Below are 17,023 nucleotides of genomic sequence, written 5' to 3'. Positions count from 1 at the left end.
GAAGAGCGCAGTAAATTAAAATATGCTTTTTTTTTTAATTTATTATTATTTGCACATGCATATTGCGTGCAAATATGCAATTATATATATAAACAGAGCATATACGCGTTCAAATACTTTTGCATTTAAGAGAACGAAACAGTACAGCACATCCAAAGCTCTCTGCAACCAGTCGCGTTAAACGGTATTTACACAGTACGTGCGGGCACAGCGCTCCCGTGCGCGCTGAGCGTTCCCGGGCACCGCCGCGGGACGGTCCCGCCGCCCTCGGTCCGGGCGACGGCCCTGCGGAAAGGAGCGGAGTCACCGGGCGCTCCCTCGGGCCGGGCCGGGCCGGGCCCTCCGCGCCCGCATGCCGAGCCCCGCGGGGCGCCGCCCGGTAGCCCTGCGGCGGCCACCCGGCCCCGCGCCGCGCCGGCCACCGGGCCACTCCGCGGGCAGCCGGGGCGCAGGGCCCCAGCCCCACGCTGTAGCGGAGCCGGCCGGCAGCGACGGGTGTTAACGGCGCGGCCCCGCGCCCCTGCCCCGTCCTCGCCAGGTGCCGGCGGGGACAAAGGCGCGGCCCCGCCACCCGGCGGCTCTCGCCCGAGGGCTGCCCGCGGCCGCCCGGGCCCCGCCGCCACCTGCCCGAGCCCCTGGCCGGCGGGCCGCCCGCGCCGCGGGGCCGGGGGCGCAGCTACGTACCCCGGGGCAGGAGCCAGGAGCTGCCGTCGGGCCGAGCTGCCGGCTGTCGGCCGCCGCCTGGCCGGAGCGGAGCCCGGCGGGGGCTCGGGGCGCCGCTCGGGGCCGCTTCTCGGCGGCCGCGCTCTCTTCTCCCGGCCGCTCGCCCGAGTCCCGGTCCCGGCCCCGGCCCCAGGCCCGGGCCCCCGGCGGCGCGCCCCGGCCCCGCGCGCTGCCTGCGCGCCCCGCGGCCGCCCCGAGCCGCCCCGGGGGTGCGCGGAGGCCGCCCGCCCCGCGCCTCGGGCGCCGCCGCGCTTCGGGGGCTGCGGGGGCCCGCCGGGGCCAGGGCACTATTTGACGTCGAGGAGACGGATCACCGCGGCGCAGCGATACGGCGCGCACCAATGGAGTTCAAATGTCAGCAAGTTTGAGGAGGGGTGAGGCGCCGGGGGGTGTGTTCCTCCGCCGCGGCCCCTTCTCTAAACGGCGCGGCTCCTCGGGACGCCGCATGGCACATGGGCTGCGGAGCGCCGGGGAAGCCCCGCCGCCCCGCCCGGCCCCGCCGCGCCGCTCCGCCCGGCCCCGGCCCCGGCCCCGGGAGGGCCCTCCGCGGAGGGCGTGGGGCTCCGGCGCTCCCGGCGAGCAGGTGACAACGCGGGCTGCCCTGCGCCGTGTGCGGAGCATGTGCGCGCCTGTGTAGCACGGGCTGCCCCCATGGGCAGCGGCGCCGGCTCCTTCCTCTGCCCCCCGTCTCTGGAAGTTCAGGCAGGAAACGCTCCTCATGTCTCCCAGATAAAAATAAAAGCGACTCCCTCCTCCCAGCAACAGAGTGTCCCAGAGCTCGGCCAGACGCGGGGCTGAGCCGGCCCCGCCGCCCGGCAGCCCGTCTCCCCCAGCCGCCCCGGAGCGCCGGGCAGCGCCGCCGCCTGCCCCATGGATATTGCAACAGGTCCCGAGTCCTTGGAAAGGTGCTTTACGCGGGGCCAGTCGGACTGCTCAAAGATGCTGGACGGTATTAAAATGGAAGATCACCCTCTGCGCTCGGGTCCGGCCACGTTAGGAGTGTTACTGGGTGAGTTGCTGCTCGTTTCTCGGCTATGCCAAAAAGCAAACCCTGCTGCTCCCCTGGCTCCGCTCGGTGCCCGGGGCTGCGCTCTGACGGAGCCCGAGCCCGGCTGGCTGCGGGCTGAGCAGCCTCGCCCCGGGCTGCAGGCGGGCGCGGAACTCTCTAACTGACACTTGTGGGGCGCAGACCTGGAGACGGCCTCGCTTGCCCCTGCCGACGTCCGAGGCCGGCCGAACTGCGCTGCCCGCCGCTGCCCGATTCCGGGCGCCGCGGCGGGGCCGGGGTCGGGGCCGGGACCGGGGCCGGGGCCGGGTGGGAGAGCGGCGCGGGGCCGGGGAGGCGCGGGCCCGTCCCGCCGCTTCACGCTGCTCTTTGCCGTTCCCAGGGTCAGACTGCCAGCACCAGGCCGTGTGCGAAGGCTGCCAGAGGCCCATCTCGGATCGGTTTCTGATGAGGGTGAACGAGTCCTCCTGGCACGAAGAGTGTTTGCAGTGCGCGGTGTGTCAGCAAGCCCTCACCACCAGCTGCTACTTCCGGGACCGAAAGCTCTACTGCAAACAGGACTACCAACAGTAAGAACACTCCGTGCGTCCCGCCGGCCTGGCCCGGCTCAGCTCGGCCCGGCCCGGCTTGGCAGGGCCCGGCTCTGCCCCGCGGTGCCCGCCGGCGGCGACCGAAGCCCTGGCAGCGTGGCCCGGCCCGCCTCGGAGGCACGCTGCGAGACTCGGAGCGTGTTTCTGAGCGGGCCGCCTTTGGCAGCTTCCCACCGCGACCGTGCGAACGCCCAGAGCCCCTCAGGGACGGGGGGCAGCGCCCGTGCCGCGGGCCCGGGGCTGCTGTGGGTGGCGGCCCCGGCTAGCGGGGACCCTGGCGCCGAGGCGGAGCGGCCGCCTGGAAATTAACGTTGCAGCGAGCGGCGCTCAACGAGCGTTGAGCCAAAATGTCCTTCCGAAGGGGGAGCTGCCCGCCGCGGGCTTCGCAGCGCTTGGACCCGTTGCGGTCCGGGGTCCTGCGGTGCCGTCGGAGGGGGGCGGCGGCGGCTCGGCTCGGCGCGGCGCGGCCCGGCCCGGCCCGCCGGAGCTGTCGCCACCTGGGCTGCGGAGGCACCGCAGGGCCCGTCCGCCCGGGGTCGAGCCCCGTCTCGCCGGCGCCCCGGAGCTGCGCGGGGCCAGCCCCGGCGGCCGGCCCGCGGTTAGTGCCGGCCGCGCCCGGCGCCGCGCAGGGAGCCCGGCGGCGCGGCGCCCCGAGCGGGCGGTGAGCGCCGGGGTCCCCGCGCGGGGCTCGTCGGGGCCGTCGGGGCGCACCCGTCGGGGCGGGACCGGGCGCGGGGCGCCCGTCGCCGGCTGCCGAGCCGCTGTCGGGGCGCGGAGGGCACGCGGGCGGCCGTGCCCGCGGGTCCTGGCCGCAGGGTCTGGCGCCGGCCGAGCCTCCACGGCAGAGCGAGCGCGGCGCTGACTCTTTCCTCCCGCGGCCGGGCGCTCGCCGCGCTTTATTTTATTTACACTTTATCCCCCAAATGTCAGGCTTTGTCGGGAAAGCGGCCCCCCGCCGCGCCGTGTCCTTGTGCGGAGACAGAGCTCCGGCCCTGCGTGGCGTTTGTCCTCTCCTGCAGAAGCCCACTTCATGCTTGTCACCGAAATTGAGGATCCTTTTTGTGCCGGGAGGGGGGCGAACATGGGCACTTCAATCACTAGGACATAATATGGCTCTGCTAGAAGTCTGGCAACAAACAAAGAACAACAACTATTGGTTTGCATCAACTTTTGTCAGGCATTCAGCAGGCTTCCAGAAAGGCCTGAAGTGGCTTAGTGGCAACAATGTGCATTTCATAGCTACAGCATGAAAATCCATCTCCATGGAAACTGGTAGTAAATGCTAACATGACATGCTGAGTATAAATATTGTTAAGGTTATAACTCTTGTATAAATGGCCTAGATAAATGTCCCCCTGTTTAGGAATTACAACAAAACGTGTTATTTCATACTGCAGCCCTTACCAGCAAGCTATTAAAGAATCTTCCACAGTCCTGGGTACTTCACATGAAAGTAGACCAGAGTTTGCCTCAGCTAGTTTGCTGCAGTCCTGCCCTTGTGGGGACTGAGATTTTAATGATATTTGTATTTTCTCTTGCTTGTATTTGGGAAGAACCTTCACATACTTTGTCTTTTACTTCTACACAAAATGAAATACAGCCGACTAGCTAGAGTGGTAGGTCGATGAAAAAGTTTTGCCAGTGTAGGTAGTATTACCTTTGATATTTTTGTTAATTAAGAAAGAATTTAAAATAGCATTTAGGCTACCTAGAAAAGCATTATTTGGCAATGTAATTATTTATGTTTATTATAAACAAATGTACCACTTTGGTCCTATCTTTAGTTTCTGTAAAATAAAGGACACTATTTTGTGAGTTAAAAAGCAAGATAATAGAGTACTGCTTTGTAAAAAAAAAAAAAAAAAAAAAGTTACTGACTGAAAATAGAAATGTAACTGGTTCAGAAATTTCCATATTATCAAAAGTGTCCCATTGTATAGGGGGAAATGGGGTAACCAGGCTGACGAGCAATAAAAAGATATCAACATGTTAGCCTTTGTTGAATCCCAGCACCTAGTGTGACATTACATGATAGCCTGCTGTGTGTGCCCCTAAGGACTGACAGCAGAAGTTGCTCATGGAAAGGGGAGGGGAGACATGGTAAATCAAAATTTGTTTTCTCTGAAATTTTATTAGCCCAAAAGAGCAAACGTGAAACTATGCTGAAACTGTTTGCATGCTTTCCCTGTCTGTAATGTTTTAGGCTTAGAGAAACATTCTTTTATGATAGCTAAAGTATAGAAATATCTATAAAGACATGAAAACTATTTTCACGGGCTGTACGATGCAGATGATGAGTTTTATCGGTAAGAGTGTGGAGGAAGGAGTGAAGCCAGGAGCAAATCGTGCAAGTCATCTCCAGCATGCTAGTACAACCGTCATCCAAGACTGTAGCGTACCATGATGTATAACACCTATGTGCTAGGCAAATGTGCTTTGGAGTGCAGAGGTGAAACAGTACCAGTACAGAAGAAGACAATATCAGTAAAATCAGGTGCTTTCTGTTATCCTGAATCCTATTTACAGATCTCTAGAAAATAAAATAAGAGGGAGAATAGAGATTACTTAAATATCTTAGTTACTGAAATTAGCTTTAAATAGATTTTTCTGTATGTAGTAATGTAATTTAAAGGTCAGATTTCTCCAGAACTCCCAGGACTATAATCAAGTGCTGTGTGTATATCTTTGGAAAACTGATGTCTCGTCTTTCTAATGAAAGCAAGCTTCTGATGGGTCAGATATCAGACCTTAAACCTTTCACTGGGTCAGGAATGATTACTGCCCATCCTTGGATGAGGGCATTTCACATTATGGGGGGAGGGTAAAAACATTTTTTTTTCCCTAATAAAAATGCTGGCTATTTGAAGCTACCCCTATGCTTGGAATGTTAGAATAAATCCTGGGGGAGGTGGATTAGTGGCCCAAGCATGGTTTGAAGTAGTCAGAGGTGCCTGATAAATGTAATTTATTACAAAAATATCATTGGTTTATTGTGGGACCAGCCTCTACGCTATGCATGAATTTTACACTCCTCTTACAGAATGCAATTCAACTTTTTTTTTTTTTTTTTTTTTTTTTTTCATGAGTACATACTGATCTTTTGATTTTACGTGAAGTATTTATTTTGCTGAGATGTAATATTTTGAGGGTCACTGTACATTTGATTGCAAGGCTTTTAAGGAAAAATACAGAGAAGTACAATGGCACCAGGAAAGCTGACTTTTGCAAGCCTGCATCAAACAGAATCTCTTTGATTTTAATGAGAGCTTTGCCAAATTGCAGTATTGTTGCACATTTGGAACCTCACACGCACTTTTTTTTCTAAAAAAGAAGTTTTCTTTCTGATAAAGTGAAGCCTTCAGAGTGAATGTTTCTCAAAGAGGTGTTTGGCAGTAGTTACTTTCAGGTTATTTGCTTAAATTAATTTATTTATTGTATCTCTCATAACACTGCTTCATGCTACAAGGCATTAGTAATTAGAAATATTACATATCTTTTTCATTTTCATTTCTTTTTTTTTTTTTTTTTTTTGGTGTGTGTGATTATGCTTTTCTGCTTTGTTTTTGTCTCACTACTGAGTGTTACATAATGATTTTCTCTAGTTATTGATGATATTTAAAAATATAAATTATATGAATAATAATTACTTCAGATTACGTTTTTACGTATGTAAGTAATAAATACAATTTCTAGAAAGTTCCATATTTTTCTAGCATTGAAAATAAAGGCTGTGGAGGGGGTCATTTATTCAAGGAATAGGGTAACAATCACAATTCATATTTCATAATTTTTCATCTATGCATTTTAATTTTTGCCCAGGGTAAGAAAGAGAAATATTTAGATTTTTGTTAGATTCTTCAAGATGTGTCAGGCATTGTTTTAGCGTCATTGTTGGATGCTATTAATAAAAGTACTTTCCATGTATTTCTGGTACATATTGATACTGTTCTTCATCTTTCGGTCCTTTCTTGGCTGTGACTCTACTTACTTTTTATGTAAAATCAGCATGGAGCAGCATGTACCTAACAGAAAGGAAACAAAATGCTGTGGAACTTCTTTGCTGTGTGTAAATGTTAATCTCTCTAGATTCTGGAAATTCTATCACGAGTGTAATACTGAGACTTATGTTTCCCAGTTCTTTTGCATTTTATATTCAAAATATAAAAGCTTCCTATTAGTAAATGTCTCTAATTTTCATGAATGTTATTTTTCTTCCAGAGAGAGAGAGTGAGCATTTCTGTCATGAGAGCAGGCTGTGGAATGTAGGCAGAATTCGTGGTACAAGAGGTGACTTGAGCTCTCAGATTCTGCTACACGCAGAATGGGTAATACTATTTACTAACAGGAAGATTTTATTTGTTTTCAGTTTTACATATTTTTTAAACTGAGGAACACCAGATTTATTGTTATGTTCATCAGTACAATTGTTCATCATCTGAATTCGGTAAAATTTTGCAGAGCAGTGGTGTCCCAGTCCACTCCATTTTCGTCTTGTATTAGACTGTCTCTAGTCCTTGTGAATGTGTCATTAGGAAATAGCATAAAACTGATTGAAACTTAGCAATGAAGAGTAGCACAAGCACATACCCAGGACATAGAGTAATGATTAAAGTTATGTCATCCACTAAAAATGCTTTTAAAAGTGTCTGAAATACTCTGGCATTTTTTTTTCTGAAAAACCAAATGTTCCTGCATTATCAGACGTATCAGCCCAATTAAAATGTCTTTGTAAGATCAGGCTTTACTAGCACCTCAAAACAATTCCAAAAGCAGGAGTGTTACAGAAATGTAACTTATTTCTGCAGATAACATCAGCAGAATAGCCAGAGATTGGGCAGAACCCCCTCAAGTCCCCCCTGTGTCAGCAGGAATTCATCTCCTTGCAGCACGTAGAAGAGGTTGCAGAGGAGATAACTGCACAAGTTTTGAAATGGCACTGGACCAACAGAGCCAGCAAAGAGAACGGAGTTTGGTTAGAAGTTAGGCTGAATAAATAGTAGCAGAGATATGGAGTGGAATATGTTTTAAGAATTTGGGGATATATTTTGGTTTCCTTCAACAATCATGGTAAACTTACTGGACAAAATAATTACAACAGTTATATATAAATTGTACTTATCCATGGTAGAAAATGATAGGGAAGAACTTTTTGCAACATAGGCAATATGCAATTAGATTAATAAGAGGATAATTTATAATATCTAACTTCCATCCTTAGAAGAAATAATAAACGTGATACACACTGTGAAAATTTCTTCACTAAAATATATAATAAACAGGAGTATTTTGTATTCTGCTAAGAAATCACATCTATTATTTGTTGGCCTAACATTTTAAGCTAGTTCAAAGGCATACATTACACCTTTTCAACTATTAGTAATATATCATGATGAAATGTCTGGATTATAATGTATTTTCTTAGATCAATTACGTTATTAGTGTATTTCACTTCTAAATGTATATCTTCCTTGCCTCTGTTGTGGAGCAGCCTATAAAGCACGATATGTCTTAAAGCACTTACTGCTCTTGTGATCTTTAAAAGTTGGGGCATATTTAATAACAGTTAGAGCCTGCTTAAATTAATCAGATAGTTGGGAAGAAATTTTCAGGGAAAAAAAAAAGTATTTTTTCATAATGTATCTGTTAGTTTTATTTTTCATTCCAGACAAAATCCACAAAACTCAAATATATACTAAATCTGTTTTTCTTCCCTACTGTTCTTGAAACAAGAATTGATTTCATTTTGTTTAATATCTCCTTCTACTGGAATGAAGAATGCAGCAGATAAAGTAAATTATTAGTCATGAGCCTGAGTTCCCTACATACGCACAGTACAAGTCAGTGGGAGATTAGAGTGCACAAGAAAAGAGGATGGGGCCTTCAGTGGGTATAATGAAATACATACTTAAAAACAAACATGCTTGCTGTCCTGCATTGTGAATTGAGTGTGTACACGCAGTTAGGCGCAGAGACATACACACACACACCTCCCACCCCAGTACCCATACACAAAGAAGCTCATAGACTTCTGCTGACATGCTCAGTGGGGTAATTTTGGGGGGAAGACAGGATTAGTAAAATACTTATGCTCAGTGGGGTAACTTGAGGGGGAAGAGAGGATTAGTAAAATACTTCATTTTTCTTATCATTGTTAGGCTGAAGAGCCGAAGAGTACATTTTATGTTTGGTTTACACAATACTTTTTGGGCTGTTGGTTTTTGTGTCAGTTTTGGAAGAATGTGGTGTGTAAATATAATAGTAATATTTCAAGATTTCACAAATTGCATAATGTTCAGATTCACAAAAATACTGAATTTTAAACCCCAGCAAAATGGAAAAGAATGTTACAGTATTTTTTAAAAAGGGTGTTTCAGGTCAAAAGACATACTTGCAGGAAAAAAAAAACAACAACCAAACAAACAAACAACAAAAACAAACAAACAAACAAAAAAGCAGGGATAAAGCCTTCTTTTTGTCTGCATTATTTTTTCTTGTATGATAAGTCACGTTATTGCTCAAGTAAGGTAAGAAAGCAAGCAAGTAAATAAATAAAACTGTGAAGTGAATTGTACAGTAATCTCCAGTAAAGGTAAACAAGCCGTATATTACTCTTGGATGGTTTAGTGTGGTGGAAAGATTTTTTTTTGGCATGATTTGTGGATGATTGCATTACTCAGGAAGCAAAGATTGACTCATAATGAAATGACAGTGTCTTGTTCATTACAAAATATCAAAACTCCACATTAGTTCTGAAACAAAGAATAAGGTTAGATGTATGTAACAGTGCCATGTGAACCTTGACAGCTGAGCCACTGGCAGCCAAATTCTGAAATTAGAGGAGTTACCATGGATTTAGATGAGTGCAATTAAGAACACAAATTTCCTTTCTTTAACTGAATTGGATAAAAATATCAAGTGAGCAGGGAAAGATTATTCAATATACACCTTGCAGACCTACGTAATTGTGGTATGCTGTATCTAACGCTGTTACTTAAAACAGATTTTAGCTTAATAAAAAATGTTAGATTTATTTATTTATTTATTTTACAAAACAGAAGTGTTTTCTGAATTAAGACACTGTAAACATGTAACAGGGAGATAAGATTATTTTGCAGAGAACTTTAACAGCACTGGTAATGTTTAGGGATAGAGACACTACCACTAGTAACTAAGTAAAAAAAAAAAAAAATCACATGAACAAATTCATATCTAATGTAAAATAAATCCTGAAAGTAAAGTTAGACTTCTGAATTCAAGAATATAGAGCATGAAAGAAAAAAATGAAAAAAAAATCAGGTAGAACAAGCTGACCTTTGGTTTTAAATATAATGTTCTTTGGAGTTTATAACATGCATGCTAAAATAGATCCAAATATGTGAGTCTTGCTTGCCATGTTCAGCAAAAGTATTCACCATTTCTAGATGCTTCTTTAAATTCAAAATAAAATAATAAAATTGAGGCAGATTTTATTATTATTATTATTATTATTATTATTATTATTATTATTATTATTATTATTATTATTATTATTATTATTACTACGCTTGCATTTTCTTTAAGTTCCTGAACTTGCTTTGGCTAGACTGATACTCCTCAGATGAAATTTTGTCTTGCTTTTGTTTTACCTTTTGGTATGCCTGCAATTGCTTTGAACATATGTTGACAAACTTGTCCAATTGCTCTGACTAAAGCAGTCACAGAGATCAGATTCAGCCACTGGCATCAGCGGGTTTTATAAAAAGTAAGGCAAATTATTATGCTAAAGTGATGTGAGGAGCAGATGGGGATTTCTGTTCCCTGGAAGTGAGCAGTCAGTTGTCAAAACTGCAAAATAGGCTCTGATTCTTACCAAACAAATTACCAATAACAAATATTGTCTCCTTTTATACAAACAACACATACATAGACTATGTGTTGCCATTGCCCTTTATTGGATATTGAATGCACCTTATAAGTAGAAAGCACCATGTGTGGCAAATTATGCCGTTTTAATGGAGATTATATAGGAGCTAACCCTTTAAAGTATCTTGTATGCAACATCAAGTATACACTGTCTTTAGAAGATAAAGTGTTCAGATCAGTATTACCAGAGGAACTCAGGATCTGTAACAACTTTTCAAGACTGAGATGGAAATCTACCAGCCCAGCTAAAACCTACCTGCATGTTTCTTATCGCGATGCTCAGACTGAACAGAGGGAATTTTACTCTCCTTTCAAAAACTATTTGCCGTGGGCAACTGAACAAGGAGACATTTGCAAGATTGTATTACAGTAAAGGAATTGTTAATATGATTAATTCCAGTTTGTTATTTTGTTGGTTTTGAAAATTTACAGTGATCTTTATTATAGATACAGCAGAACTGATACAGCACAGTTTGATTAAATGCCCTTTAATATCACCATAGACAAGGAATAACATATTTCTTAGGAACTTTATAAAGGTTTATACTCCGGTGTTTCTGTAACAAGCCAACACATTTACAGAAGACACTTGTCATGGAGGTCATTTGCTTTGTTTCCAAAACATACTAAGTATTTAATTTAATATGCAAAAAAATTTTCCTTTGCAAATGTTGACATAAACTTGTGAACATGCAATTCCTATTGACTTCAATGAGAGCCATCCTTGCTCATCAAAGGATAGAATTTGGCTCTTGATTTTACTGCAATCAGTATATTATTTATAATGTACAAGCATGCACATGCACTCTCCCAGTAAGAGCTAATAGAATTTATGTGCACATGCTGAGGACCAAATCCTCCTGGTAGCTGTTTAGGAAGTTTGTTTTCATGTGTTTGTTCCTTAGTGTAACCTGAATCAGCATTCACTGATTACAAACACAAAAAACAGAACTAAAAAAAGAATAGAGGCCTTTACATAATCACCTACACCAGTGCTATTTTTCACATTTCTTACTATTATTATCATCATCATCATCATCATCATCATAGGAAGCAAGCAAATTTGAATTTGCAGAAAAAAAAATATTAATAATCTCCTAAAGCATTTATTACAACCAGTGATTACTCATTGTTCCATCAGACTGACTCAAACATTGCTACTTCTTGCAGTAGTTTCTCTTCGAAATTTAGCACTAATGCAGTCCTTGTATATTAGAAAACATGTTTCTTACAGAATGTGCATGTGACACATGTGACTGCGAATAGTGTTTGTTCTTCAGAGGTCAGGCTCAGCAGAGCTCTGGGCATCGCTGACTTCCACAACCAGCGCTTGGGTCACCAGGAGCTCTGCAGGACTAGACCCTTAGGCTGCCATGTGATATGTGCCAAAACCCATTAGTGAGAAAGGTTACAATTGTCATTAACATCCATTCCACAGAACAGTTGTTTTCAACCTGTGTGATCCTATCCTTCGACATAATCAGCTTGCCTACAGCTAGCATTTTTCTATCACCTGATAGAGCCTACTCCTTTAACTTCCCACTGGAAACAGCTTCTCTGATTCCTTATTTTCTGTCTTATGTCACAACTTTAATCCAGTTTCATGGGAAGGAGGGTGTTTGCTGAGGTTTCTTTTGATAATGCATGTGAAATGAGACAAGTATTTAATTCTGTATTGTACAGAACAGGCTTATTAGTAAATCAGAATAAAGCACGGTAGGAAACCAGGAAACTAAGTGAATCGCAAAACACACAAAAAAATGCAAAACAAAACACTGAAATGACCACAGAATAGGCAAGCTGCCTCCAGTTGGTAGAAGCTTTGGTGCAGTAGGGTACAGCTTTATGTGGTAGTCTGGTAGCTCTAGCACTACCCATAAATATTCAGGATATTCTGCAGACATTTCTTTGTAGTTAATGATCAGTGTTAAGCAACCTCTACTGCAACAGCTCTTCATTTATATATTTTAGCAGTGCTGTGCCCTCAGAACTGTGGTAGATCTTGGCCAGGAGCAGGACAACCTTCCTGTCTCTGTGAACCTTGTAGTGAGCTTTTAACCTGATCAGGAGCCACAAAAGGGATGATTGCAGATGCTGCGGGGAGCTGTGGGAGGACATTGAGCTGGGAGGAGTGAGTGATGCCTCCAGATACCCATGGTCCTGCTGCTGCAGCACAGCCTGGAGCTGGCTGGGCACACAGCCTTGTTTTCGCCTGATTTATTTCTTCCAGCAGCTGGGGATGTAGGCTACCTAGTTCATCCTCCCTGTCAGTCAAATGATGTATTCAGGGTGCTGGAGCTGTGCTTGAGCTGCTCATGAACTGCATATAGATCAAAAGACCCCAGCTTGGCTCCTCCAGGCTGCGGCAGGGGAGCGGGAGCCGTGTGGGCACACAAGTTAGTGCACACTGTGCATTTGGGATGCAGTCACACATGCTGTCTGTTCAGAGGTGTCTGCATGGTCATTGGGATGTTTGTGTTTCTGACTCTCCGTGAAATAAAAATGATCCTTCCTCCCCTCTGACCTGGATATTAATAATCATGGCTTGCCAACTGAATTTCCTCTCTATGAAGGTTTGTACAGGCAGGCTTGATTCAGTACCTATCTGTTGCACTTTTGGAGAACAGTCCTCATGCTGCCGGAGCATGTAGCAGGCTGTGGCTCTCGCTGAGGTCAGCAGTGCATTCCTGATGCAGCTGTCACTGGCACATGAAGTGCTCCCTGCATGAGGCTGCTGATGCTGCCAGGTCATTGGCCCCCACAAGGGCCTGAGCTGGCGAATCCTCCCTCACAGGGCTCCTTAAGTAATAGCTGCTTAAGGAGCCAACTTCCTTGGCAGGCAGTGGCTTGCAGTATCATGTAAGTCCAGTCTACCTGACAGCAAGTATCCAGAGAGAGCTTGGTGGAGCTGTTCACTTCAGTTTTTAGGAATGGGGCTCTTCACAGGCCAAAGCTGCCCCAAGAACCTTGTTTGACATTGTGAGTTGTCCTCGCAGTTGGATCTTGGCATGGGCTTCATCTGGAGACGACAAAGGTTTTGCACATGGAGCATGACCCCGTGGGTCAGCTTCCCCTCGTGCTAGAGCTGATGAAGAAAGTGTGATGGGGCCCTACACAAATGCTCATACCAGCAGTAAGGCTTTAGAAATCCATCCTTTTCCTTCACTAAATGGCTTGACAATGACAAGCTCCTATTCTTCACAACGCTGGTGGCTCTGTTGTCCTTCACAAGCTGCTTGTCTTCTCTGTGCTTATGTGCACTGGGGAAATGGAAATGTAATAATTCTAGTGCTTCAGTCAGCTTCTGATTATTAATGATTAGACTCCAGAGTCATAAAGGAAGAAGATATAGAGACAGAAACAGCAAAACCTGCCCCTGTGCAGAGCCAGACTGTCCCAAGTCCCAGTGAATGAGTTTTGCATCCCACACGTAGCTCTCTTGCAACTGTAGAAGAAAAAAATCCGAAGTGATTCTATTGATAGTAACTTTATGACTCGTTAATATGTTTTTTGTTACATGCAAACAATCACAGAGACGCAGACGCGGGAGAATACATGCCTTTCCGTGTTTTTAAATGGCTTTTTCTCGCTTTTAGGTTTTGGTGCTTTAAACACCAAGTACTAACAGTAGGTGGTCAAGGAAGACTCGGCGAAGGTCAGCGAATCAACGCCGTACGGAGCAAGCCCCCAGGCGGGCCGCAAGTAGAACTTGCGTTCGCAGCTGGGGAGGGAGCGGGGCAGGGGCTGCAGGACCTCTGCTGCCGCCAGCCCTGCGGCGGGGGGTGCGGGCCCCGCCGCGCTGGGCAGCGGGCACCGGGGGCGTGCTGCCCGGCGGCTGCGCCCGGCAGCACGCGAGGAGGCAGCAGGCCGCCCCGGCCGCCGTCGCGCCCTGCCGAGGGCCGCCGGTGCTGCGGGCGGCTGTCCCGCCGTCGGCGGCCGCGGGAGGGCCGCGGGGCTCGGGCTCGCCTCTCCGCGCGCCCCCATCCTCGGCGGGCGCCGGGCCTCGTCCCGCGGCTCGGAGGCGGCCCCGAGCCGAGCGGCGGCCCCGGCGGGGCGGGCGCGGGGAGCGCCGGGCGCCGCGCCCCGGCTGCGGCGGCTGCGGAGCGCGGGCTCCGCGGGGCCCGAGCGCGCTGCGGGGCCCGGCCGCGGGGTGCGGGGTGGAGGGCCGGGGCCGGCGCCGGGCCGGAGGCACCGCCGGCCCCAGCCGCCGCCCCCGCCGGGGCGCGGTGCTCCCCCGGCCGCGAAGGGAGCGGTCCCGCGCTCCCGCTGCCGCCGCGCCCGGCGGCGACGCCGCTCGCCCGAGGACCCAGCGCGCTGCGCGCCGGGCGCGCGGAGGCTTCGCAGAGCCTGGATGCTGGCTCGCTCCCCTTTACACGCGCTGCCGAGAACAACTGCGTACTTCGTTGCGTCTTTTCCCCCGATTTTCCCGAGCTGCGAGGATGCTGTGCACACATTTCACCTTACAATAATCGCGAAGGGGCGACAGTACTGGTGTGGTATCCGCGTGCAGTTTATGTTGGCGTTTGCATTGGCACTGATCCCTGCACCACATATGACAATGACCTGTGTGCGCTCTGGTTTGTACTTGTACAAAGACAAGCGATGCTATGGTTTCTTACAGATGGGACACAACGATGGGGGTACTTGTAGTACAAAATACAGGTTCTTATTAAGAGCAATATATGAAGCATTACAAAATTACAAATGCAGTAAAAATATTTGAGGGAATAAATGGAATGTGAGATGTTGCAGCAATGCTATCACTTCTTGGCATCATGGGTTTCAACCTGCCTGGCTTTGTGGTTGGAGCTGTAACACACAAGCGAGCCAGCCCATAGGAGCAGAAGGTGTTGCTGCCAGCAGCCACATTGTTCGTGGAGGGACACAAGTATGGTGCTGCAGCTGCTGCACCGTGGTTACTCCTGGTTGTCACTGCCTGGTGGGAACCACGGTGGGAGGGCTGTGCATGGAGGACGTGGGGTTTGTCTCACAGCTGCAGCTTGCCACGTGCCCAGCTCTGGGGGAGGTGACGCATGTCCAGCTGCTTGCGGGGGTCTCCGAGCTGGGGGGCACATCCCATCTGAGCGGAGCAGCCAGTGCTGGCAGGGTAAGCAGCTCCTGTTAGCTTGGCCCTCAGAGCCACGCTGCCTCAGCCTCCCTGCCCGTGCCTGGGCCAGTTCCCCAGCATGGCTTTGTGGGTGTGGAATAAATTAGCCTTGATGGCGCCTGCATTAATTTTATGTGGGAGAATCCCCAGCGATTCCAGGGCAATTAAATGGAGAGGAGCCTTGCCCAGCACAGCTTCCTTCCCATCCAGCCGCCACTCCTGCTCAAGGAGATGGGAGGGCTGAGTGATGGGCTGCACTTGGTGCCCTGCCACCTGCCTATTGGCTGCAGTCAGAGCAGGGTGGTCCACGGCCCATAGGGGCCACGCTCCTCAGCTGGGGCAGGCAATGGGACTGCACAGTGGCTGAGATCAATAAGCTGATGCTTGTGTTACAGAAAGGATGTAGAACAAGCCCAAGGCAAGCTAGCTGTCTTTCTTTCATACAAGTTCCATGAATACTGGTTGTCTAGTATAACTGAAGCCTGTTTGTGGCTTTTTTTTTTTTTTAACTTAAAAATTCAACTCATATTTTGGCAGGGGTTGTCTGAGTGTGTAGCGGATACATTCAATGACAAGAGCTCTAACAGTCAGTTTGTTGGATGCCACAATTAAACCTCGGCTTTTTCTCCCAGCCATTTGAAAGCCAGTGGCAAGTTGTCACTCAGGCAAGAATACATACAAACAAGGTCAGTGCATAGCCCCCAGATCCTAACAATGTGATTTTCATCACCTTACCAGTCTTTGGGGAGTCTTCAGCTCCCATCTGGAAGTACCTTCAACCCTTTCCAGCTACGGATCTTGAAATAACGAGAACAGAGAGAAAACCAAAATTACATGGAGTTTATTGCCATTTCAGAAGGGAAAAAGTGTTTGAAAAAGTTTATTCAGGAAGCCAGGGGAAGTTAAGTGGGAGACATTTGCCATTTCATCAGTCTGTTGGTGATAGCCATTCATGTCATAAATGGCTTGTGTCATTTGATGCCAAAAATAACACAATTTTCCTCCCCAAAGGCCTATAGGGTTTTTTTTTGCAATAAATGTTTATTTGTTAATAATATAATTTAAACAGCCCAGTCTTGACCTCAAGTCTCCAAAAGAATCCATCTTCTCTCTGAAAAATCTTACATAGTTTGTGTAATTTTTTCTGGGAAGGTGTAATTGATGGTGCAGTGAAGGGTAGTGTGTTTGCTTTAACTACTGCAGCTGCGTGGATTAACTGTTTATAAGGGCCTACTGTGCTTTGAATGGCAACTTTCTTAGATTTCAAGCCGTAATTGACAGCACTTCCTAATGGTTTTGTGGATTTGCTTAAGTTTGGTCAGTAAAAATAAATTTCTGCATTTAGCTCACTCATTGTTCTTTTCTCCTGGCTGTTTTGAAATCTTTTAAATGTTTCTTTGTGATAATTCTGTTTCATTGGTTAGCCTACAAAGTGCAGCATTTCAAATGGAGATGACTGATACAACTACCTTGTAGATCTGAGCTTGGGTTTGGTCTAGTTCCACATCTTGTGTTAATTTCAGAAGCAAATGTAATAGAAATTTGGGTACATAGCAAATAACCTGTATGCAAATATTTCTGACAGGTTTTCTCAATTTAGTTATTTGGAGTCTCTACAGTTTAACACAGAACTGACAGGTATGAAATAGATGCAATTAAATATTTGAAAACTTAAAAAAGGATTTTGTAAATATG

The 17,023-nt window shown here is 47.5% G+C and overlaps 1 protein-coding gene across 1 annotated transcript in view; it reads left to right on the top strand.

The window, feature by feature from the left end:
* The first annotated feature begins 1,272 nt into the window (after nt 1-1,272).
* The window catches only part of LMX1B (LIM homeobox transcription factor 1 beta), a 106,307-nt gene continuing 90,556 nt past the window's right edge, over nt 1,273-17,023 (top strand). The window contains exons 1-2 of the mRNA XM_084494115.1: nt 1,273-1,732; nt 2,112-2,298. Coding sequence (XP_084350241.1) covers nt 1,594-1,732; nt 2,112-2,298 — 326 coding nt within the window. The 5' untranslated portion in view covers nt 1,273-1,593. The remainder of the gene's footprint in view (nt 1,733-2,111; nt 2,299-17,023) is intronic.

This window comes from Aythya ferina, assembly GCF_964211825.1.
Source record: "Aythya ferina genome assembly, chromosome: 20".
NCBI classification, from domain to species: domain Eukaryota; kingdom Metazoa; phylum Chordata; class Aves; order Anseriformes; family Anatidae; genus Aythya; species Aythya ferina.
This window is presented reverse-complemented; position numbering and strand designations above follow the sequence as displayed.